This window comes from Lathamus discolor, chromosome 3 (assembly GCF_037157495.1).
Source record: "Lathamus discolor isolate bLatDis1 chromosome 3, bLatDis1.hap1, whole genome shotgun sequence".
Taxonomy (NCBI): Eukaryota; Metazoa; Chordata; class Aves; order Psittaciformes; family Psittacidae; genus Lathamus; species Lathamus discolor.
Window position 1 is genome coordinate 22,387,025 of NC_088886.1, and position 24,333 is coordinate 22,411,357.

Here is a 24,333-nt window from a genome sequence, read left to right on the forward strand (position 1 = left end):
AGCTTGGATGTGAAATGAATCACATCATGTACTCACCTCATCTCACTTATGAATTCCTGCCTTCCCCAGGCTAAGAAAGGACACACAAAGAAACAGGAAAGCTATACCACTCTAATCCGACATGCAACACTGTTTATCTTCTACTATCTATGAATAACCTTGTATAAGCCATTAAAAACAGGTGTGAAGTAATGCATTTGCTATGCTTTCACAAGCTAATTGGGAGCATTACAACAAATGACTATGTAATTAACCAGTGGTTCAACCCCAGTAGTCAGGTACTGTAATTCCAGCAGAACTACAAAGACTGTAATACTGACTCCTTTTAGAAGAAAGCATCATTATCATCTGAATCCCTGTTCTTAAAACAAATGCAATTCTCACAGAAACAGGAGTGGGAAGGGAGTGTTTTCCATGCTTGGATTGCCCTAGAGCTGATGATCTCCAAACATCAGCCCTGAGGGCTCCAGCAAAGCAGCCCTTAGGCTGTGCCTCTTGGCGGGGTGGGTAGGGGAATGGGTGAGATGGATTTCATCTGGAGATGGATTTCCTCTGGAGCAAGCCTTAGCTGCAGGGTGGCTACACACAGCTGGTTTGGGCAGAACACAAATAATTACTTAAAGAAAAGCAGGGTGGGGAGAAGAGAGATCTCTTAAAGTATGTCTTTCTATCCTCAGTGGGCCAGGGAGCCCCTGGCTAAAGGGATGGACAGCAGGACTACCTGTCAGGGGGAGAGGACACCAACTCCTGGTCAGGGTGGAAGACCCTTCACGGTGCCAGGTGCCATGATGGACTCGGTGCCAAAGGCCAGTTATGTTTGAGTCAGGGCCCAGTTCTCTCTGCGTGGAAAACAGAAACACCTTAAAGTGTCCTAAAATAGCTCAGGATCTGAGTTATTAGCCTGCTCCAGGTTGGTCTGAATTTAATAGCACCTGGAAAGGCCCAGAGTTGCTAAATATCAAGGGTGACATGCAGCAGAAGGAGCTGACAAACAGCTCCTTCCTACAGCTCTGAGTACGCTTCAATGCGCTGCTGTGTCTGATGCAGAGAATGCCGATTTGGCACTGAATTTCTCCTTTAAAATATTCCTCTCTCAGCTCCTAAACCATCACCCTCCCTCCCCAAAATAAACAAACAAGACAGAAAGCTCACGAGCCTGGGAACAGGCTGCAGGCAGGAAGCTCTGCAAGATGACAGAGCTCCAGCGTCCCACAAAGGCGGGGGCTTGTGCATCCTTCTGTCTCATGGTGGTTTCCGGACCCTTTGCATCACATCCCGTAGCTCCCGCTCCCCCCACACCACAGCTAGTGTGGAGGTGGCTCAAATGTACCCCACAGCAATGTCACTGGGGATGCTGTCAGGATGCCAAGACAGGACTAGCACCAGGTGACCTTCAAGAGAGCCAGGGTGCTGTAGAGCTGATAGCTCACTTGGGGAGACATGAAATCAGTGTTACTAACTCTGGGCAAGAGTGACTGACCCTCCACTCAACACCACAGTGCTCCCCTCCATCCAGCTGGAACTGAAAGAAAGTCTGTGTAAGCCAGGCACTGAGACCTCACCAAAATTGAGGGAGCCAAGAAGGGGTCTGGTCGAGCACAGCTTCCACCTCCCATCAGCAAGGGCAGGACCAAGGGCTGCTAAGACTGCTCCCATCTGTGCTGAGGGCCAAGGCAGCTGCAACATCTCTCCCTGCCTAAACCTCGTCTGCCCTTTCTAGGTTTCTGCATCTCTCCTTCCTCGAAAGCAATAAAGCAAAGTGAAAAACAGAGGCATTATTACAAACATCACCTGTTTCCATAGAGATTTACTTATTAAAATACACAAGACAAAGATGGAGGTTAGCAAGGAAAACAAAACCTTGTGCATCACAAGCGATGTCTCCCCTGCCTGCATTCAGCAGCCTCCACTTCTCTGGATGGGACTGAGTGTGAGTGCATGACAAGACCCCCAGCCCTCTCCACTGGACACAGGAGCTGGTGTCTTCTGGCACAGCAGATCTTCTGGCAGGTCCTGGCACCCTCTATGGGGATACCTCCAAGTCAACCCACTTCAGAGCTCAAAGGTAAATGAGAGGAGCCCGGCTGTAAAACAGGAGGAGGATGAAAGGCAGAAATGACGTCTTAAGGGAGAGGATGAAATATGCAGTAGAAAGCTGCCATCATGCTGCTGCCGGCAAGGAGTGTGGGCAGCGCAGGGCCTGCTCATCTGGCAGACACAAGATCCTGCCCCACCATTGCTGCATTATGCTGCAGCACAGCAGCTGCTGGGAGAAACCTTCCTGCATCCTTACCCGTGCTCAGCATCGCTCAGCCTGTGATTCACCAGCTGTGTTTGCTGTTCTGTGTGGGACAGGACAGGGATCAGTGGCCATCTCTGCCCAGCTCTCCTTTTGCAGGATGTCTGCTGATGAGAGCCTTGCTCCTCTCTTCTCACATACTTGACGCAAGCCAGGCTGAATTCACCCCAGTACAACTCTGCCAACACCAAAGGTATTATCAGCACAGTGAGGGCTGCTGCTGCTTCTGCTTAACGAGGGAGCTTAGAGAAGTTTCCTTGACCTCACAGAATCCAGGATATTCCTGTTCTCCTGGCAAATTGTGATGCCTGAAGAGCAGATAAAGGCAGAGATGCAAGTAAATTCCCTCATAGTCACCTTTAATCAGCTCTCAGAGGAAACAGGCTCTGTAGGAAATATGTTGCAAATACTTGATTGTTTCCACAGCTTTCCAGAGGACAGAAAAAGTTGCAAGGCAGACAAGCAGGGCAGAGGAGAAGGGAAGGAGAAGGCTTGTGGGACCCTACACCAGTGCCTGCCAACAACAGGTGATATTGGCTGAAACAGGGAAATAGCAGTGATTCCCCTCCCCACTTAGAGGGGTCCCACACATTTGGTAAAGTATATAAGGGGATACAAGCAAAGAATTAAATAGATGATTGTTTCTTAGGCTGTGATACATTGTCTTGAGGAGAGGCAAGCAAACACAGTCAATAAAAGAGGCCCATTGCCAGGGCAGTGGCAGTGGGGTTGGACTTGGGGATGCTGGCACCTGGCTATCAAGGCTGGACAGCCAAGGCATGTGCCAAGGGAGAGATGTGCTCATACCAGCATGGGGTCACAACCTACACTGCTTTCATTTGCACACCTACTCCTCAAAGCAGAGATCCTTCCTCTGCACATAGACTGAACTTGGAATGGCTTCTGTCCAAATGTCCTGGTGTGCCTTCCAGGTGGTGGGTCAGCCTTCACTACCACCACACCAACACTCTCCCAGCCACCCTGGAGCCCTTGATGTCACTTTGATCCCACTGCTCCTGGCAGACAGCGTGGCAGCAGGGGTAAGCCCAACTGCTGCTGGTGCTACCCTCTGACAAGCATGTTCGCAGGCACACACCGCCCACAGAGGGGGAGAACAGTGATGTATCAGCTTTCCCCAACAGGCTGGGAAATTAAAATGCAAACAGGATTATTTGGTATTATCTTAGCTGGGCACATTGAGAACTCATCTGGCTTTCACATTCCTGCAAAACAAGAGATGTTTTCCTCTGGCATGGCCTCACAGCGGCCTCTGCATTGCCTCTATTTAAAAAGAAAGAACTTCATCCACCCTTGGCTCAGACTTCAAGATCAGTGCCTGAGTAGACACACAGCAACAGATACCTGCAGAGCAATAGAGCATCACTGCTGGAAGGGCAAGGACAAGCCACTGTGCACATGCCTGCAGGCTCATGATGCCCACACAAGACAGCAGTGGCATCACAAGGATCAGACCAGAAATTCTGGCCACTTGGTCCTCCAGACAGCAGGTAGTACTCCCAGGGGATGAGAGCTATGAGTCCTGGTCATCTATCCGTGACAGTCCTAGCACTTAGCAGACACGTGGGGATAGCTGGAAGTGCAGTAGACCAGAAGAAAGAACAGGTTTCATTTAAAAAACACAGACATTATGTTCACTTGAACAGTTCAGCTGAAGTGACCAAAGCCCAGTAGGACCCACACCTGGATGAGCAGGCTGTCAGGCACACACTGTGATTGCCGCTGTGATTCAGCCCTGAGAGCTCCTCTTCCTGACTCAGTGCTGAAAGATCACTGCCAGGGAACTATCGGGGTCCCTGCCAGAGAGCCAGTTATGAGACACTCATGCTGCTGCTGGATAGCTTAGAAAATGCCAGAATCCCTTTTACAGGGGATGCTTGCCCTGCTGCTCCATGAAGCCCCTACTGGGTGAGCTCACACATCTGCGGGGGCCATGTGGAGCACCTTGAGTCATCATTTTTAGCCACAGCTGAAATTAACAACAAAAGAGACAATTGCCATGCAGCCTTTTTTGTTGCCTGGGGAAGCTGCACAAACCTCCATGTGACAGAAAAGCCACACGGGGCTTTTCTGACTGGGAAATGCTGCATGCATCTCCTGAGATGCAGACCCCTGTGACACCCCATGATGTCCCAGATCTGGTCCAGATTTTGCTCCCAGTTTCGACCAAGCCAGAGCACGGGCCGATTGCTGGGTGCACTTTGATTATCTGTGGAAAGATTTTTAATTTCATCAAAATGTCTTCGGCTGTACCCGCCCCGGGGAGCATCACACCAGCCAACACAAGGCACAGGCAGCCAACCAGGCATGCAACCAACCAGTCTGCAGGGAGCCAGCCCCATGCCAGGCAAGCTCAATCTGCAATGGGCAGGCAAAGCAGGCAACCACTGCCTGTGCAGCAAGCGAGCAAGCTGTCTGCGAGCATCTGCTCTCACCAAAAGCACACTCTGCACCCTCCAGCACTGAGACCTCATGCCGTGAGGTAACTCGTGTTTGGAGCCAGAGCCAGGATGCTCAGGACCCAATAACCACCCCTAGAAAAGTCTCCTTCTTCCATGAATGAAGCTATTCATGCCTCCATAAAATAGGATTTTCTTCTCCCACCCGGAGCTGGGGGTTTCAGGGAGCAAAGGTTGTCTCCTCCTGCGTGTCCAGATGGCACCACCCCCAGGAGCCCCATCTCCACTGAGAAGCAAGATGCTACACATGGCAGCAGGGAGCCTGGGGCTTCTACACAGCATCACAGGAGCACTGAGAGCACTTCTGGTGTAAAAGCGGCAGTACCTTGCACACATCTGCCACCATGACCATGGGAGCCTTGTGCCTGAGCATCACAGCTCTGTGAAGGTGTGTGTAAGAGAAGCTGTTAGGTTGCAGCTCCCTCCTTTAATTTTTTCTAGGAGCAGTTCATCCTCATGCTCCTGGGGACCATGTCTCTCAGGAGAGGCCCTGTACGGGTCACTTCCAGTCTTGCTGCTCTTTCCCCTCTGTTTTGCTTTTGCCCTCCCTTTCTACACCCATCACACATTTGATTGCACAGGGACATTTAAGCCGGCATTGCAGCCTATTCGACCAGTGGCACTGAAGACAAGCCAAGCTGAGGTTTGGATTAACAGACCAAAACCCATTAAAAAACCCCACCAGTTAGTCCGTCCCCCTGTTCGCAAGCCACTACTTAGAACCAGCACTACTGTGTTAACACCAGGAGAACTACTGGGTCTGCCAACTGCCCAGATTGTCCCAGCAGGTCAGAGATATAGAAACTCTTGGCCATTTAGTGCATCCATTGCTGAGTACACCACAGGACCCAGGTTTCTTCCAGAGCCCTAGAAATGTGTATTAAAATGTGGCTGTTCAAGGGAGATTTTGCTATTGCCAGGCTCTAAATGGAGCCACGTTTCAAATCTGTCCCCACATGCCACAGTATCAGGCACAAAGCACAAGGATAGGCATAAAATTCCAGCTGCATCTTGAAATAAATCTATATGCAGTTTTACCACTCGTCTCTCAGCTGTTCCTGTGGTCCTGCCATCATCTGTCTTGCTTCTTCAACTGCCAGGACCGAAGTAGGGTGGTGGATGCTGCCAGGGAATGACCCTGTTCAGAGTAAAACCTTTCTCTGAGGGTGCAGGGGGGCTGCTGGAGCAAATGGTGAGGAACAAGGGAGCTGAGCAGGAGGAAGATGCCGAAGAGGATCCCCCTTGGTAACCCTGGCAAAAAGAAGCCCTTCCTCCTTCCTGCAGCATATCTTGGCAGGGGCCCATGGCATTGACACTGCCATGGGAAGGCTGGTGGCTTGGCCACCGGCATTACTGTATGGCCTCTCAGCTTTGTGGCATCAGGGCATGGCTTTGTGCTGTAGAACCAGGCAACACCAGACCCATCTATTCCAGGTACCTCATGGGAATATCACTGCATAAAATGCCTGCCAGCCTCCACATCACAAGGATGCCAACACACTGTGTCTTGGCTTCCTCTTCCACAGGTCACAACCTGCAGGTGACGGGGTTTGCTCTGGCATTTCTGCTGTGCACATGGGAGCCCTGGCTTTGCTTTGGGCTTCTGGAGGTTATGAGGATTTACAGAGAAACATGAATCTATGGGAAAATAAAAACACTAAATAAGCTCCCTCTGCCTAATCCCCTGCTTATAGAATAGAATCATAAAATCATAGAATAGTTAGGGTTGGAAAGGACCTTAAGATCATCCAGTTCCAACCCCCTGCCATGGGCAGGGACACCTCAAACTAAACCATCTCACCCAAGGCTCTGTCCAACCTGGCCTGGAACACTGCCAGGGATGGAGCATTCACAACTTCCCTGGGCAGCCCATTCCAGTGCCTCACCACCCTAACAGGAAAGAATTTCCTCCTTATATCCAGTCTAAACTTCCCCTGTTTAAGTTTTAACCCGTTACCCCTTGTCCTGTCACTACAGTCCCTGACGAAGAGTCCCTCCCCAGCATCCCTATAGGCCCCCTTCAGGTACTGGAAGGCTGCTATGAGGTCTCCACGCAGCCTTCTCTTCTCCAGGCTGAACAGCCCCAACTTCCTCATCCTGTCTTCATACGGGAGGTGCTCCAGTCCCCTGATCATCCTCATGGCCCTCCTCTGGACTTGTTCCAGCAGTTCCATGTCCTTTTTATGTTGAGGACACCAGAACTGCACACAATACTCCAAGTGAGGTCTCACGAGAGAAGAGTAGAGGGGCAGGAGCTATCAAGCTATCATGACAGGAGTTTGTCAGAAACAGCATACAGCATTCTCCATCTGCAATATGTCTCCTTATGGCAGTGCTGGCAAAATCAAACAACTTGTTCTACTATTTCTGTGAAATGCAGCCCGGGAGGTCTGTCCAGCCCTCCTCACCTCCAACTTCCCAGCTAAAATAAGTTTTTTGTTGCTAGGAGAAGAACCAGACTCACTCCCAGCACTGCTGGAGCTTCTCCGCTGCCCCAGCCCTGCTGTGAGGGACAGCATCCTCCCAGCTCGCCCCAGCCTGCAGCGCTGCACAGGGGTGGCAGAGCCATCCTGCCACACCATGAGCCAAGGGAAAGGGCAGAATATGGAAAAAAAGCTTATTTTCTGGCCTGGTTTCAGCCAGGAGATGATTGTAGAAAATCACTTATCTGCTTCCTTCCCAGACTGAAACCTGACCTGTTCTCATGGCCACTAATAGCATCTCCAAGTTAATTGACTGGAGCTGTAGTCATTTGTGTCCAAAAATATGGCTTAACCTCTTTCCCTTGATGCAGACACTGGTCCAAAGGGTAAGAGCCTTGGTGGCAATGGGGGCAGAAGCTCAGCCCCAGCAAGCACAGCTCCAGTTAAAAGCCCCCTGATCCCTACCAGATAACCTTTGCAAGCAGAGGAAAAAGGGATTCTACAGGGGAAACTTTAAGAAACATGATTAAAGTATTCGGTCAGTGAACTCTTGGCAAGACCAGAGGAGCAATGTCCAGCCCACTAGCAATTGCTATTCTCAGCCCTATGATCTTGTGCTTCGGTTTCCCCACCTGCAAGGACCAGACTCAAGGACCTGTCCTGGCCAAAAGACAGACCCATCTCTGCAGTGACTGGCTGCAACTCCCCTATGAGAAAAGCAGGGAGACTAACTCAGCCTCATTGCCACTGTTTCCAGAAGTGGCTCATAGGCTGCAGCTTGGGACTGTAGCATCTCCACCCTCACAGCTGGGAATGGGTATTCAAGCTTGGAGCCCTCTGGCAGAGCACCCCATGGGAAGCCTGGGGGCACACTCAGTACCAGCAGCTCTTATGTCTCAAGCCTTGATGTGCCACGTGTGCCTTGGCTGAAGGTGTGTGTGCATGCAGCAAATGCAAACAACAGGGCCTGGGAACAGCTAATCCCAGCAGGGGCTGCAGGTTTTATCTGTGAAATCTCCTGCTACAGTCTCTTACAGCCTCCTTGCTTTGGCTGAATATTTTGAAGGGATCTTTCTGGCATGGGGGGTGTGATGGAGCTAGAGATTCAGAGGGCAGCGACAGCTTTACGGCCAGAGGCGAATAAGTAGTTGTAGACCAAGCCTGTGCCGGTTATTATTGATGTGCAGCAGCCAGAGCCAGCGGCTAACGCCAGCTTTGAGCCAGCTGTCTCTATCACCCCTTTCCTCAGGCAGGCATGCTAAGGGAGTGCACACAAAGGAGAAGCAAGACTAGCAAAAGCTGCCTGCTGTGGCTGAGATGACTTTCCAGCCGTTAGCTACTGTCACCGGAGCATATCTCTAAAGTCCTTCCTAGAGCAAGGATCACTAAATCAAGAGCAATGCAGGAGTGGGGAAAAACAGCAGAGGAAATTAGGCAGGTCAGCCTCCTTTTGTCTTGCAGATGGTGGTGGGCTGCCTCTGGAACTGCATAAACTTGGGTGAGTGGCCAAGCAAGCTGCAAAGGTCTTTCCCCTGCCAGCTGCTGGGCTCTCCAGTGCCCAGAGAGGCTTTCCTGCCGTGATGCTCCTGGGATGCGATGCGGAGGAAGGCCAGCCTTGCTCAGAAATGTCCCGTTGGGTATGTTTAAACACCCACCAGCTTCTCACAGACAGCGGGAAGAAGCTGATTGTGACAAGCATCAAATCTCTGTCGCTAGTACAGGCTGGAAACCCGCTTGAGGAGTTAATGCAGAGAAAAAAGAGGCTAAGACAAGAACAGAGTGGCAGCACATGTGACTGATAATCCCATCTGCCTGTTTCTCTGTCAGCCATGGGTCTTCATCCCCGCCAACACTGCTGAGAAGTTGCAGGCACAGAAGAACAAGCTGGTTCCCTGAAGCACCAGTCCGCTAAGCTCAGGGTGGGAAGATGGCCCTCTTCTCAAACCAGCACCAGGTGAAGCAGAGATTTGCCGATACTCATTACAGAAATGTCCCCTACCAACAAAGAGGAGCAGATGGTCATGGGTGGTTTCCCTGCCTGGCTTGCACCTTCCATTGCTCTTCTTCCCTGCAACCTGGCCTTATGGGTTGTCTTCCACCCCTAAGTGATCACTGAGAGCTGGGGACAAAGATGTTTGTCCTCGCAGCCATGATGCGACATGCATGGCTGGAGACAGCAGGCATCTGGGGACATGGGGACCACAGGAAAGCCTCTGTTCCCAGGGCTGGTGTGGATAGCCTGAGCTGTGGGTAGCAGACCGGCTGTGACCTGAGGCTGTGTCCTTGAGAGAATGCAAGGATTCATGGCCTATCCCACTGCCCCCCCATCTCCATCGCACCCCCTCTGCTTTCACTTCTGCTGCGGAAAGCAGCTGTAGCTATTCCTGCTTGGAGGTGTAAGACAAGGCTGTGCCAAGGGGCAGGGGAGGCTTTGCAAATTCACAGCTCCTTCGCACAGCTCACACTGGTTTCCTAATGCACTCCTAGCTGCTAAAAGAGGTGAGACTTGCTGATACAGCACAACGTCACATGCTGGAGGAAGCATGGAACAAGCTGGGACAGGTCCTTAAAAAATTATGGCTGTGTAAATGAAGCCCACCCTTTGATCAGGGAGAGAAAATTGGCAATGAAATAAGGCCATCTGCAAGCCCCTGTCAACACTTCAGAGGCCAAGGCAATGGGGCAGCTGGGAGCTGTGGCTCTGGCTGAAGGTTCTGCACTCTGTGCTTCACCTAGAAGTCCCAGAGGTGTGACACTGGGGCCTGAAGCCTGTGTGCTTGCCCAAATACCATAGGATTAAACTCTGCTGGGAGGTATAACCCTTGGACTCATTTCCTTCTTCTGCTCCTCCCCTTTTGGAAAGGTAAAAGCTCCACATCATTCATGATGCAGATGTGTGAAAATCAGTCTGAAAATCACATCATCTATGGCAGATTGTTCCGTAAATTGACTGGCTGCGTCCCAGGGTAGCACGTGTGGGAGGGAGAGTGTCTGGGTTAGGCCTGGCTTTAGCAAACAACTGCACATCCTTAACCGTTTTCCTTATTCCTTCTCCCTTGCACCCCAAGCAGCACTCATGCCTCTGCTGAAGTCTGCTGGAGCAACCTGCCAGGTCTGTCACATCCATGCCCTGGTCACTGTGGCAGCTTGCTTGTACACTGGACCACTGAGGAGACATCCAGTGCTCAGCCCTGCATCAGCTTCAAGCTGAGCGTTCTGGGTGATTCTGGCTGCAGCTCACCTCTCATGGGTTTCCAGCCGCTGACCCAGACCTCGCAGCACCCAACTGCCCATTGCCAGGGGCACCTGGAGAGCCCTGCTGAGAGAAAGATACCAGCTGGGCAAGGGGAGCAATTAGTACTTTCTGCATTCACTTAAAAGGCAGAATTGTGTTGATTTGTTGGTTGGGGTTTTTTTAATATATTTTTATTTTATTATCAACACAGAAATAGCAAAGGCAAATGAACAGTGGGCTTTTTCCCACTCTGTGGCATTTAACCAAGAGATGGGGTGGTGGGTACCAAGACAAGTCAAGCCCACTGGCAAGGCAGGGGTGAGACTGGCCATGCCCATCCCTTGCTCTCTGCTGCCTGTAAAGCCAAAAGTAACACAACGCAGCTCCCAAAAATCTCCTGGGAGACAGTATTTGCCAGCTTGCCCTTCTGTGCACTAGAAGGGGGCAGTTTCCAGGGCAGTCCATGGTATTTCACCTGCTCGCATGGGGTCTGGCAAAAACAGCCACTGCAGATGTGCAGCACTACAGCACCGAGTGAGGAAGATCAGTGTCAAGAAACACGAATAAATGAGAAGAATAAAAAGTAAGGTTGCTGAGCCAGGCCAGGCTGTTCAAGCCCTTCAGGGAGGACAGCCCTCATGAGCACATCCCACTTCCCTGGGGAGCCATGCTGGTGCTGGAAAGAAGCTTCAGTTGCATGTGCTTGCTCGAGGATGGGGGAAGCTCACCCGTGGGGGGATGCTTGCCTGGGGAACTATCGATGCTGACAGCCCATGAGCCAACAACGCCACGTGGCTCCCAGCATGAGTAAGCACCAGCCCCACTTCAGAGCCCCCACACATCCTTGGCATCAGGAGAGTGCACTTCTGAGTATCGCTGGAGGAATGAAAGGGAAGGGGGGATGAAAGCCACCCTCAGCATCTCCTCTGAGCTATCAGCTGTCTTCTCAGAGGGAGCAACCCCCTGCCTGCCAGCTCAGCCTTGCGCATACAGATTTTCAACACCTTGTTGGGTCTGGAAAAAGGAAGGAAAAATGTTTCATTCTTTCCAGTTTCCCAGTCTCACCCTCTTGTCCCTTCCACCACCAGGGGCTTGGGTTTGACTCCAACATAGAATCATAGAATAACAGCAAGGTTTGGGTTGGAAGGGACCTTAAATATCAGAGTTCCAACTCCTCTGCTACAGGCAGGGACACCTTCCCCTAGACCAGGTTGCTCAAAGCCCCATCCAACCTGGCCTTGAACACTGCCAGGGATGGGGCAGCCACAGCTTCTCTGTGCAACCTGTTCCAGCCCCTCACCACCCTCACAATAAAGAACTTTTTCCTAATGTCTATTTTAAATTTCCCCGCTGTCAGTTTAAAGCCATTCCCCTTTGACTTTTCAATACATGCCCTTGCAACCCCCCAGGGCTGCACAATTGCTGGCATCCTGCCTTAAAAAGAATCTGGGGAGTCCCTACTGAAGAGCCAGTGTCCACAGAGTTGCGGATGCACCCAGCACCATGTGCCTTCATTTGGCTTTGCAGGGGGCAGTAGGAGGAAAGCAGAGAGAGAAAAAAAGCCTGATGAGGCCTGTTCCTGGGAAGGGTCTCTTTCCAGGAAGAAGATCCAAGTAACAGGGTGATGATTTGCAGCAGTCCCAGAAAAACAACTGTTCCTATCCCCCAGGTACCTGGATGCAAGGCAAGATGAGCACACCACTTGCTGTGATGCCAGTAACTTCAGGCAGGGGCTGCTTCTATGACTCTGGAGCCAGCAAGATTTCTGGGCAGCTCCACTGGGATCTGGGGCTGGAAGGGTCCTGGAGCATCCACAGGCAAGGTGAGGGGAGCACACACAAGACAAGTTTTGGTGCTTCTGGTGGCCACGTCCCCCACAGTGTCCCAAGCCTTGGCAAGCACTTCTGCCAGCCGCACACCAGCATCATCTGTTCCTGGGGTACTTTTGTTCCCAATTTATCCCCTGTCTCCTGGAGCTATTATAAGCAGGTACATCTGCATTGCCATTGTTATTCAGATGATGTACAGATAATTTTAACCTTTCTGTTCCGTTTGTCAAGGGGCTTTTTTTAGCCTACACGCCTGCCAGGCAGAGTGCTGGCTCTCCGACAGTGAAGGCTCCCTCTTTAGCAGCACCAGTTTCCCTTCCTATGATGAAGCTCTGCCTTATCTGCATTGCACTGGGTATAGTTAGCATGGCCCCACATACGTGTGGGATTTGGGGAAAGGTGGCAGAGGAGGTTAAGCATTCAGCTTGCCACATCCATTGCTCATCCTGCACCAGCCTCCCAGGCGGAGCTCCGTGGCATGTGCATTAGAGACTTGACACACTCAGTCCCAATTTGAAAGCCTTTGGGGCAGTTCATACTTAAGCCACTCACTTCAAAAAATGTTAATACAGGTCTTCTGGCCCTCACAGGAGGAGAAAGTCTTCTCCTTAAACTGCTTCCACTGGCGGTGCAGAGCCCCCAGTGATGAGGAAGGCATCACCTTTTTCAGAAGGCTTTCCCCACAGCCAGGGATGCAGATCACTTATTCAGCTATAAAATGGGAACGTGCTTCCCAGGCTGAAAAAATGCTGGGCTTTGCCTCCAGCCCCTCGTTGTCACTATATCCATTGCCTGGCCAAGTGCCCTCAAAGCTGGGCCATCTCCTGGGTAATGTTCTTATGGAACTGTACACTTCCCACCAAAAACATGCTTTCTAGCACTTTGTGAGCCAAAGAGTTGAAAACCACACCTCACAGCATCTGAGAAATAAAGGAAAAGATGCACAAAGTGAAGAGCAACAAAAAGCCAGTTCCTATAGGTCATAACATTTGGGTTTGCTCCTTGGTAGCACCATGCAGAGAGGGGCAGCAGCACATGGGAGACACACAGCATAAGCTTAGCTCAAAGTGGTTCAGATGAGCAGAGCAATTGTCTTCATCCTTCCCCGAGCTCTTCCTGGCACAGCACCCTCCCACCACCGGGAAAGAAAAGGAAGAGTGCTGTTGAAAGGCTATAAAATATCCCTGTCACCCATGCTCAGCCTGCAGCCTGCCACAGGCTGCTGACAGGCCTCTGACTGCTGGAGAACTTTTTGTACTTTAAACAGCTCTGCAAAAAAAGAAATATAAGACCTGACTTCAGCATCTTTGCTTGACAACTCACCAGTGAGCTTTGGACCAGGGAACAGAATCTGAATCCACTTGACATCTTCCAGGCGCAGGTGTTGAGGAGGTATCCAAGCTGTTTGAATCCCTCAAAGACCCAGATCCCACAGGATTTCCAAGCCCTCGGTTTACAGTCTGGTGCTCCCTTGCATTTCTCCAGCAATACAATGTCACCACAATGCTCTTGGCTTCGCCATGCCAGTTTGCTGCGGTGCTGCTGTTAACAGCTCCTCAGGCTCCTGTCCCCGGTCCCCTTGGTCCCCCCAGACCCCTGGTGCTCCCCAGCTGACATGTCTCGAAGCAGCCAGGCATGAGCCACAGCTTCCCCAGGGAGACAACCCTTCCCAAACTTGCTCCCTACCTCTCCTACAGCCCCCTACCATGCTTGGGGACCATAGGGATGCCATGGCAGCACTGGTAAGGGGCAGTCCTCATGCTCGTGCTGGGGAACACCCCATCCCACGTGACGGGGCTGAACAGCACAAGCTGTGTGCCACCTCCTCCCTGCCATGGAGGCCTTTGGCAAGAGTCCAGCATCTCACCAGTGGTCCCCACCAGTGCAGGGCAGAGACAACAAGGTGGAGTCTGCAGCAGTTCTTTACAACAAGGTTTTATTTTTCTTTCATTTTGACAAAAACATCGAAGTTGTACACTGCCGTCAGTCAGTTCGGTTCCCTGTCTGGGTCCGAACGAGCATGTTATGTTACAACACCCACCCCAGTGCCTGGGGTATGAAGGCAGAGAATTTCCTTCCCACCCGCCCACCCTCCCTTGGCCACAGGAGCCACCAGTCCCACGTGTGGGAGGCTCTGTCCTTTGAGGCCTCACAGGACAGGAGGATGGTGCTGGGACAGCCAGACTGGAGGGGACAGCAAGGTTCCGTGCTCCAGTGCTGCCTTATCTCTCTGCGCACCTTCTGCTACCCTCCCAGGAGCTTTGCAGGGCTTTGATCCCAGCACCAAACTGGGAACTAGTTGCATGCAACTGGTGAATTCCTGCCTGGGCAGCAGCTTGTCCTGTGCAAGCAGATGCTGAAACATGTCCCCCTCCCTCTCTCATCCTCCCTCCCGTGGTCAAACACAGCCAGCAGCCACCGTCAGTGACTGAAGTGGCAGATCCCTGATGTCCAGGAGGTGAGAGAGATGTGCAAAAAGCCACAGACAAGAGATCGTACAGCAGCAAAGTGAGTCCAGTGTCTTGCTGCAATGGGGCCTCAGGTCTGTTTTTCCTTCCCCCTTAGTGTAGTCTTTTCCATAGTTCTCCTGGGGGTTGTTTTTGGTTTCAGAGACATGCTTTGGAGGTGCCACCTTGTCCCCTGGGTCCTTGCCTGCAGTCTTGCTGCTGGAGTAGGACCGCCAGCTATTGCGAGACAGACAGGATCAGCCCATTTTTGGGCGCCCAAGGGACAAAAAGAGGCTGTTTTGCTTCATACAGTTTCTGTGCATTAGTAAAACACAGGGCTTACATGCCAAAAAGCTCAGGTTTGGACACCACAGCCCACTGCCACATGCGGGTGCATGCCACAGGGCTCTGCTCCATCCCATACCAGCACTACACTGCAGAGCACTGCCACACACTGGGGCCAAAGAAAGAAAAACACCCAAAGCTTGAAAACTGCCTGAAACGTGCCCACCCTTCAGGAGCATCCCTCCCTCCCACCCAACAGGCACAGACACAAAAAGCCACCTCCTCTACTCCCTGCAGGCTCTTACTCAGAGCCTGGCTATTGTCAGACACCTTTCTGAATTTAGAAGCAGCACCTATATTTAGAGCACGTACAGCATCGCCTGCCCTTGCCCCCAGCACCACTGCACCCCTGGCCCCAAGACCTATGCAGTCCCATGCTGCCCATCAGGACTGACTCCCCCAAACTCCAGCACAGGGAGCAATGCTCCAGCAACTTCAGTTTGAAGCCACAAACTGCTCATGGATGGCTGGAGGTGGAGTGGCGATGCTCAGAAGGGGACAGGAGATGCCCATGACATCAGCCAGCACCAGGGACCTTCCCGGCAGCTGCATGGGGCACAGCTTACACCCTTGCACCAAGATGGCAGATGCTGAAGCTGAGACAGAGCAATGGAAAAACTTCCTGGGAAATTTTTTGATCCTTTGGCAGCTGGAAATGTCTGTTTAGGAAGCACATGGAGAGCAGGGACAGCAGAAGTGCCACCAACCAGCGGGGACCAATCAAGGGAGTAGGAGATTTTGCCCCATAAGCAAGATCTGCTACTTGGGTGTGCAGAGGGCAGCTTGACCACTAGAAAGAGGTGGTTTGGTCCATGACCGACCCCAGGAGCTGCCAGTCTTTGGAAGTGGTGGGATTTGCTTCTGGCAAGCAGAGCTCCTCTGGGGGAGCTCACAAAGTGATCGGGGCAGGGACTGATCCGCACATACAGGAGCAGAGCAGTTTGTGATCAGAGCATCTTTCAGTCAGGAGAAGACATGGGTTAGTTATCCAGGACCAAAGCGAAGTCTGTCTAAAGCTTTGCTTGGGGCTGGAGCAGCCCCAAAGACCCAGACCACAACAACTTGCAGCAGCGCAAAGCCACGGGCAGGAGGAAGGGTAGGACGAGAGCTGCACCACCTCCCCCTACCCAACATCCTATCTCCACGCACATGGCCACGCCTGGTCCAACTACACCTACCAGACCCTCAGCCCACAGAGCAAGCCCTTCCCTGAGGCTCCAAAGGCACAGCACCCTCCAGCTCCACAGGACCACACTTGGGCTGATGGTGGGCACAACTCAGCAGAAACATGCCAGTGATTGCCAAGGTGAGCCACCCATCACCACGAGGCGACCATTGTCTCTCCAGGCTGGCAGCCAAAGCATCACACCTACAGCCAAGGGTGCACATGGATCATTAGAGCTGACAGCACTTAATTACCAGGTTAACTAATAACGAATGCTGGAGGTGGCCCTGTACTGCATTTTCAGTATTTTCAGTAGAAGAGAGCCAACCTGCTCACCCCCCTAGACCACACCCCTCTCCCCAAAGCCCCACTGACTCTCAGACCCCCACCTGCCAACCGTGCCAGGGCCATAGGGTTTGCAAACCCAGCCAACCCCATGGCAGCCCCTCTGAAGGGGTCGTCAGGCACTGGGAGCAGACAGGGGCTATGGCTGCAGGGGAAACTGAGTCAGAGGATGTGCTAAAGCCAGGTTACTCTGCCAGGAGTACAGAGCTTAGGATACAGACAAGCACACACAACATCTTCCCTCCGCAGCAGATGCGAGTATCTTCTTTTCCTGGGAAAACACAGCGAAGAGGTTTGCCATCACCCCCTTGGCACCTTTGGTGCCAAGTGAGCCGTACCCCCAGGGACAGCCCTGTCCTTGCCCCTTGGGCAGCCCACTCCTGCAGACACTGCTCGGTACAGCCAGCAGTAGAGCTGCCAAAAGACCCCTCACCATGGCCACCTCTGACGGACAAAATATAACTCCCACCACTGGAAACACCTGGGATGCGGTGAGGAGAGGAAGGCAATGTTCCCGATGCTCTGCTACAGCGACGGGTACGCAGCAGTGCCCCTGGGTAGGCTTGGTCCTGCCACCAACAGAGTGTAGGAAGTAAAAACTCCCAAGGGACTCCCCAACATTTTCAGATGACTAAAACAAATCCATGTATGTGTATATCTTTATATATACAGCATATAAATATATATACACACACATACTGTATATACACACACAGGCACACCTAGAGTTCTCCATATATAAATAAATATATGTTGGTGGGAGACAGGATACATTCAGCAGCACTGAGCCCCCCTCGCCCTGCTCCTGCCTGCCCCAGCACAAACCAGGTGGGTTCTCCTTTGCCTGCGAAGTCCCTGGCAGGCAGAGCCACTCTAGTCTGCCTGGTGCACCCCAAATCCTCAGCCCTTGCACCCCTCTATCACACTCTGCCCCTTTTCCAGGTTGGAAGAGACCCCTGTGGTGGGAAATTCAAAGCCACAGCAGTATGAGCCCAAGCAACAGAGCAAAGGGGGCTCCTGGTACCCCCCTGTTGGGACTCTCCAGCCTCAGGGAGCAGAAAACCATCCGTACAAGCCTTCCTGGGGGTCCTGCTCGGGGCAGGGAGTGGGGCTGCAGCTGGGGGGAATCCCATGTTCCCCCGAGAATGCGCACCCAACTGGGTCACTCTGCTGCCCATCAAATGTTTCTCTGTGCAGAAAAAAAAAGTGATAGTAATAAATGAAAGTCGACAGATTTTAATTTTTTTTTTGCACAAAGACTTTTTTTTTTTCCTCTTCTTTTCCCCCCTCCATTCCGGTCGGTTTGGTTTTCTCCTTTTCCCCTGCATTTGGTTTTGGTTTTGTTTCATTCCCAGGCGTGGCAAAGAGCATGCATTGGAGAGGGGCAGGGCAGTGGTGGGAAGGGGGAGAGCTGAGATGGGGCGGGGGCAGCTTCTAGCACTTGTCGTCTTCCTCGGTGTCGCTGAGCACATCGATGCTGGCCCCACACATCATGCCTTGCCCTGCCCCTCGCCTCCGCCGCCGGTAGTGCCCGTTGGGCATCTGCCAGCTGTGCCGCAGCGGCGGGGCTGAGCCGATGGTGTTGGAGCGGCCAAGGCTGGTGGCGACAGCCGCCTCAAAGGTGAGCGTCTCCTCCTCACCGCAGTCTGAGGCGTGTGAGTCGTCATGCAGGGCCAGGTAGGGCTCGGAGATGTAGCGCTGTGGGGTGGACTGTCGGCTCTGCTTCCCCACTGGGGAACTGGAAGACTCGGTCAGGCAGGCGGTGTTGGGCTCCAGGGTGGAGGAGAGGAGTGGAGACCCTCCCTCGCTCTCCTCAGCGGGTGGTGAGGCGTCTCCGCTGTGCCGCAGCATGGAGGCATAGGAGAGGAGGGGACGCGGCTTGGGGGGCACCGGTGGGAGCTGGCGGCGGCCTCGCCGAGGGGTGCTGGTGTCTGAGATGGAGGGGATGGAGCTTTCGCTCAAGGACCCCATTCCCTGCAATGCACCAAGACACGCTGGGGAATACAGGTGTGACAAGCAGCACCATGCACCCAGTCTGCCCACCACTCAGCCTAGGGTCTCCAGAGCATCCTCCAGCTTGAATGAGGCCCTGCTGAATCTTTGCCTGCCCCATCCTGGCCTCAGGATCTGCTCCAGGGACAAGGATGGTATCTGTATTTGTGGCCAAAAGTAGTAAGTACCCACAAACCTGCTGCAGCAAGAGCTAACAGCTCACCAGCTGCTGATCTCTAAAGGCAAGATCTCCATGGTTTCAAGCACAGTCAAGCACTGGCATCTCCAAGTTTCTGTAGCTGGGATGCCTTGACCTTGGCAGGGAGCGGATGCCACAGTGATGAAAAGATCAGTGTGGAGATTCACCCCTCTTCACAAATGCTCTGCAGGGTGCCCAAGAAACCCCAACCTGACCAAATCACAGGGAAGTGGAGGTGCCACCACAGGGAGGAGTGACGGTGCAAAGCTCCCAGAGTTGGGGCTTATCTTCCCAGTTTTGGCAAGGAGCTTTTTCTACATCTCCCTTTGTGCTTAGGAAGGGTTTTTGTCACCCACCTGCCTGCTGGGTGTCTGCGACCTGCCCTCGCTGGGTGACCGGGACTCACGCCGCCGCTCTGGTGACTCATCTTGTGCCTGGGGACTCCTCTCCTCAGAATTGCAGCGGGAGATGTCAGGGGACAGCAAGTGCTTGCGCTCTTTGGATCGTCCCCTCTCCCTGCCACCTGAGCGATGCCCATCGGACCGGTGGCCTGCAGGACATCTCTGTCAGTCCCCAATGTCCCCTCCCCAGGAGTAGGGGATGCTTAGCTTGGGGTCTGTTTGGCACTGGTGTGGGATGGGACCACCCGCCCTTGCTCACCCGAGTCAGTGTTGAGACGCCGGGCAGAGAGCTGGAGTGAGGAGTGGTAGCTGCGCCGGCGGGACTTGTAGGTGTTGTCGCTGCTGCGCTCCATGGAGAACTCATCCAACCAGGAACTGTTGGTGCGCTTGTCCCGGATAGTGGAAAACGATCGCCGCATCGAGCTGGTGTCTGTCACCACCTGCAAGCAACCCCAGCCCGCCGGGAGAGGGGGTTAGTGCCAGGCAGAGCTGTGGGTGGATAGCAGCCAAGCAATTACCAGTTCATTCGCCATCACTGGCACACCAGCCTCTGGGATGGGGAGATTTGGGGTGAAGGGAGCAGCATAAATCAGGGCGGGAGGAAAGTGGGATTTAGCCTTCATGCTCATGGGCTTCCCTTCCCCAGCTGGCTTGGAATCATGCTCCACAAGCAAAGCCAGTGACTACCGTTCAAGCCAAGGCACTGTGTGCTGGGAGAAGAGCAGCAGCATCCCACCCGAGGTGTGGGGACATGAAGGGTACCAAACCATTGCCCCCAGGCTGTCTCAGCATCCGTCCCCACCTTGAAATCAGGATCAAGCAGAGTGAACAGAGACATCGAAGAAGAAACCATTGACAGTGAGGGGATCCTCCAGTGCCCCTCGCTTTGTCCTTATTCTCCCAGCTGCTGCCACTTTCCCAGACCCTGCCCTGGTCCTCCTTTATTCCCACATCCCAGTCTCCTTCCCCTGCACTCATTCCCTCTCTCCCCACTCACAGTGGTTTTTTTTTCTTTTCCTTTTCCCTTTATCCTTTCCTTTACCCCTTCTCCTTTCCCGTTTCCTTTCTCCTTTCCTTTCCCTCTCCCATGCTTCTTCTTTCTACCTTCTCCTCTCCTTCTAGCTTGTGTTCTCACATGTTTTGTGGAAGGCATCACCTTCTTTTGTATGTTCCTTTGCTTTATTCTAGTGGTTTTTTGCCTCTGCAGTCTTGGACTGTTTTCCTTGTCTCCTCTCCTTGCACTGTAACATTTCTTGCTCCCATTCTCTCCTTCTGATCATCTGCCCTGCTGCTGAATGGGGAGAATAAAGCCCACAAGACAAAGCCACCATTCCTCTTCATGCCCCTGCCAAAGTGCCAGGCCATGTCACACTGGCACTGACACCGGGACCTCTTGTTTGCACCGCCACCTCTGTCAGAAAGCAGACCCAGAGACTTAACAGCAAAACCGAACCTCATATAAGTGCCTGTGTCTCAGTGGAGGCTTGAGTACAAGACACAACAACAGAGAAACCAGGCAGACAAACAAGGAGGTGAGATGTGGCCTGGCTTCCCCTGGACAGATGGAGAAGTGTGTGTGGTGGGACAATGGGAGACAAAGGAAAAGAGTTTCATGACCTGGGAGATCATCTGACAGCTGGGATGGGACTTCTTGAACCTCAGCCAGTGTCCGGGGCTGAACAAAAGAAGTGGTGTCCCACTGTAGGGAGACCCTGAAACCTCGCTCCACCATGGATCTCCCACATGAGCCAGGAGATCGATTTCACTGGCTGCTCTCTGCTGCCAGTGTCCCCCATGTAAGGGGACAGCAACTTTCCTACATGTGCACACCCCAAAGATGGGGAGATGCTTCAATATTGGGGTACTGGAGAAGCTGTGGGGCTCGAGGGACTTGCTCAGTGCAGAGAGAAGCCCCAGTGTTACCTGGCAGGCTTTGCTTGGACCCAGCACCCATGGGGGATTTGCTTGGTTTTACCTGGGGATCCACAGTGAGACGAGGCATGGAGGAGGCCCTCCCAGAGACAGCATGGTCCTGAGTGTCCACGGGAAGGTAGCTGCCACGGTTAGAGGGCTGCACTCTTTGAAACTCCCTAACCTCTGGCTCCTGGAAATAAACACACAGCCAAGCTCGTGGGATGGGATTGGAGCAGGGCAGTGCGCTGCTTCTGCCCTGTTCACAGCGGGCAGCCCTACTCACTCAACAGGGGGCAGAATTTAAGTGGGCCAGAAAGGGAGTCTAAAACACATTGTCCATCATGTCACCACTGAAAAATAATCTATTCACAATCCATTGTAGATGAGCATAAATGTGGTGCTTCAGGCTTGCCTAATGGCCAATTCATCTTGCACCTCTTCAGTGGCAGTGGAAACCCTGCCTGGACCTGGTGACACTCTGCCTGGGCTTTAACTCCTTCTCCTTTTACTGAAAAGGAATGAACATGTGGGATTTTCTCTCTGACCTTGCTTTAAAGGCTTTCTGGCCACATCCTTATTAAAAGAAAGCATGCCATCCATGGCACCTTTGCATTTTGGTTAATTCCCAGAGTAGGGGACAATTTTGTACATGGTGTAGTGTCAAGGAGAAGGGCAGGGAGTGATTTTATGGGGAGAGGAGAATCTCATCTGCCACCACTCCACTGGCAGGATGATGGAGTGGTCAAGGTCACTGGGGTTGCCCTCCTGCATCGTATGAAACTCATACAGAGTACTACAGATCCCAGGGACATGGGCCGGGCTGGAAATACACAGTGGTACAACACTGCATCTGACACGTGTCAGGGTGGTGCACGAATGCACACACACAGACATGGAGAGATATATATAGATATGTATATGTATATATATACACACACACAGACAGACACTGCTGCTGCTCGCCAGCATGTGTGTGAGGCTGGAGGGTGTGTGCTCCCATTAGAGACAGTTTGACAACTCAGTTTGGAATAGGGGACACCAGCACTGACAACAAAATGAACATGAATCCAAAAACATTAGATACCATCACTCAGCATGGGGTAGGGATAACCCACTGAAATGAGCACTCAGTGGTAAAAAGAGTAGCCTGTGAAGAGAAGGATATTTTACTGCAGGACACTGGACCCTCGTCATAGCTCTCGCCCCAAAAGCACTTTCCACAACCTGGCCCCACTGGCCAGAGCTGGTGCAAGGATGGCTGGGAGGTACCCAGGGACATTTGTCCCCTGACTTTATGCATGTGTGTCCCAGCATCTGCCATCCCTCCACTTTACTTGCTGCCACAGGGGCAGGGAGCAGAATTTCACCACTGTGCTGGCAGCCCCACACTTCCCAGTGCCCACCAGCATCCCTGCTAGGACCAAAGGCGAGCGCCCACCAGGCAGTGCATAACTTTACCAAAGACTGGTGCTCCTGGAACTGCCCGTGGGCTGGATCCATGCATGCCAGCTGGAAGATCTCCTGCGGTGAGAGCGGGCTCAGTGAGGGGAACCCACTTCTGCCGCTCCTGCAAAGACAGTCCAGCTTCAGAGAGGCCACAAGCCAAGTGCTGGATCACTTCTCCAGTGGCTCAGAGCTTGGGAGCTGCCATGCTTGCTCCCCAGGCTGTTGAGACCACCAGGACAAATGTCATGTTCCTTTGAAGTTCTGAAGTGGTGCCCAGACAGGAGAGGACACCAGTGCCCAGGTCTCAGCAGCAGCAGGGACATCCCAAGAGCAGTGTCAGCAACTCCCACCACCTCATTCCCACCAGCCAGGTTACTGGGATAACCCACCAACCCTGCACCACACAGGGACTCTCTGCTCAACTGCTCTCAAGATTTAGGTCCATCCCAGACCCTCCTAGGTAAGAGAGCTTTCACTTAATGCTGGCATGGTCCTGCAAGAACAGCATCCAGGCAGATACCTTGCCATGCCCCTTAGCTGCCTCCACTGCTGCTGGTGATGCTGACACACACCAGCTATCTATAATCCTGCAAAAGCTTTGTGCTGTGAATTTTCTGCCCTAGAATGGCAATACTCACAGGCCAGAGAGAGTGTCTTGCTGGAGGTAAGGCAGAGCCTTCGCATTCGAGATGATTTCCTGCGGCAAGGAGGATGGCTCCATGCGCTGGAACATGGGAGCATTTTTCTGTATTAAAGAAAGGAAGTAACTCAACCTGCAGGAAATGCAGTTGAACATCCAGTGCTTTGTCAACCAAGCCCCCAAGACTTAGAAGGATGACAGCATGCTCATGTTCACAGCCAAGACCAAGGATGCACATACACATGCCTTGTAGTCACCAAATCCCAACCTGTACCACCATCTTCATCCTTCAGCTGCATCCCATGCAGCTGGCTGCACGTTTGGTAGGAAGCAGCGAGGGTGCTCTGAACATCCCTGTTCTGCCTACCATATGCCCTTACTAAGCCTCACCTGTTCTTCCAGCTGCTGCCGCTGCTTTTTCGCTTTGCTCTGCTTGTAGTAATCCATGATCATCATGGCTGCATATATTTTGCCAACAGTCAGGTCAGAGGCTGAGAGCACAAGAGGAAACAAAGTGGGGACACTTGTGTCTTAAAAGAAACAGCAAATCTGAAGGCACCAGAGTGGATCTCAGGAAGAGCCCTGCTGTGGGACACCCTGGTGACCCTTAAACTCTACTCATCACTCCAAAAAAGAGAGAGCTGAACACCCAGACACCCCACATGGAGATAAAATTGATTGAGATGGCTTGAAAACATCATCATAAACCACCAAGATACATATCCTCATCACATTATCAAATGTAACAGAGCAAGTGATGCTCCAGAGACAATTTACAGGAGACTGGGTTTGGCAGGGTATTTTTCAAGAGGGTTCCCAAGTAGCCAGGCAGAGCAAGGCAGAAGCCAGCCTGTAGCAACACAAACCTTTTCCCCACTTCTGCCCCTTTGGAAAGAAGTTGCTGCAGGTATGATAGGAACTCGGCAGCAACGACAGCCTCCTCCCCACCCCCCGCCAAGAGACTCACTTTTTGGCATAGGTACCAACAGGTCAAGCATCTTCTGGGACAGGTGAGGCCAGATGGTCAGGATCTCCTTTTGAAGCTCGGAGTCTAGCTGCTGCCAATCTGCACCACCTTGAACAGCGGGGGGGGGGGGGGGGGGGGGGGGAGGAAATGACCCATGTACGTCAAGACCTGGCACCAGGGTTCAACTAAAATCACCCCTTTCCCATCCT

General features: G+C 52.5%; 1 protein-coding gene across 3 annotated transcripts in view; it reads right to left on the reverse strand.

The window, feature by feature from the left end:
- Positions 1-16,695: 16,695 nt before the first annotated feature.
- Positions 16,696-24,333, reverse strand: part of CACNA1E (calcium voltage-gated channel subunit alpha1 E) — a 138,297-nt gene continuing 130,659 nt past the window's right edge. For all 3 annotated transcript variants that reach the window (XM_065674032.1, XM_065674031.1, XM_065674034.1), the window contains 8 exons: positions 24,125-24,232; positions 23,548-23,648; positions 23,156-23,262; positions 22,530-22,638; positions 21,133-21,261; positions 19,417-19,597; positions 19,113-19,306; positions 16,696-18,539 (listed from right to left, as the gene is read on the reverse strand). In XM_065674032.1, the coding sequence (XP_065530104.1) occupies positions 18,000-18,539; positions 19,113-19,306; positions 19,417-19,597; positions 21,133-21,261; positions 22,530-22,638; positions 23,156-23,262; positions 23,548-23,648; positions 24,125-24,232 (1,469 nt within the window). In that variant the 3' untranslated portion in view covers positions 16,696-17,999. The remainder of the gene's footprint in view (positions 18,540-19,112; positions 19,307-19,416; positions 19,598-21,132; positions 21,262-22,529; positions 22,639-23,155; positions 23,263-23,547; positions 23,649-24,124; positions 24,233-24,333) is intronic.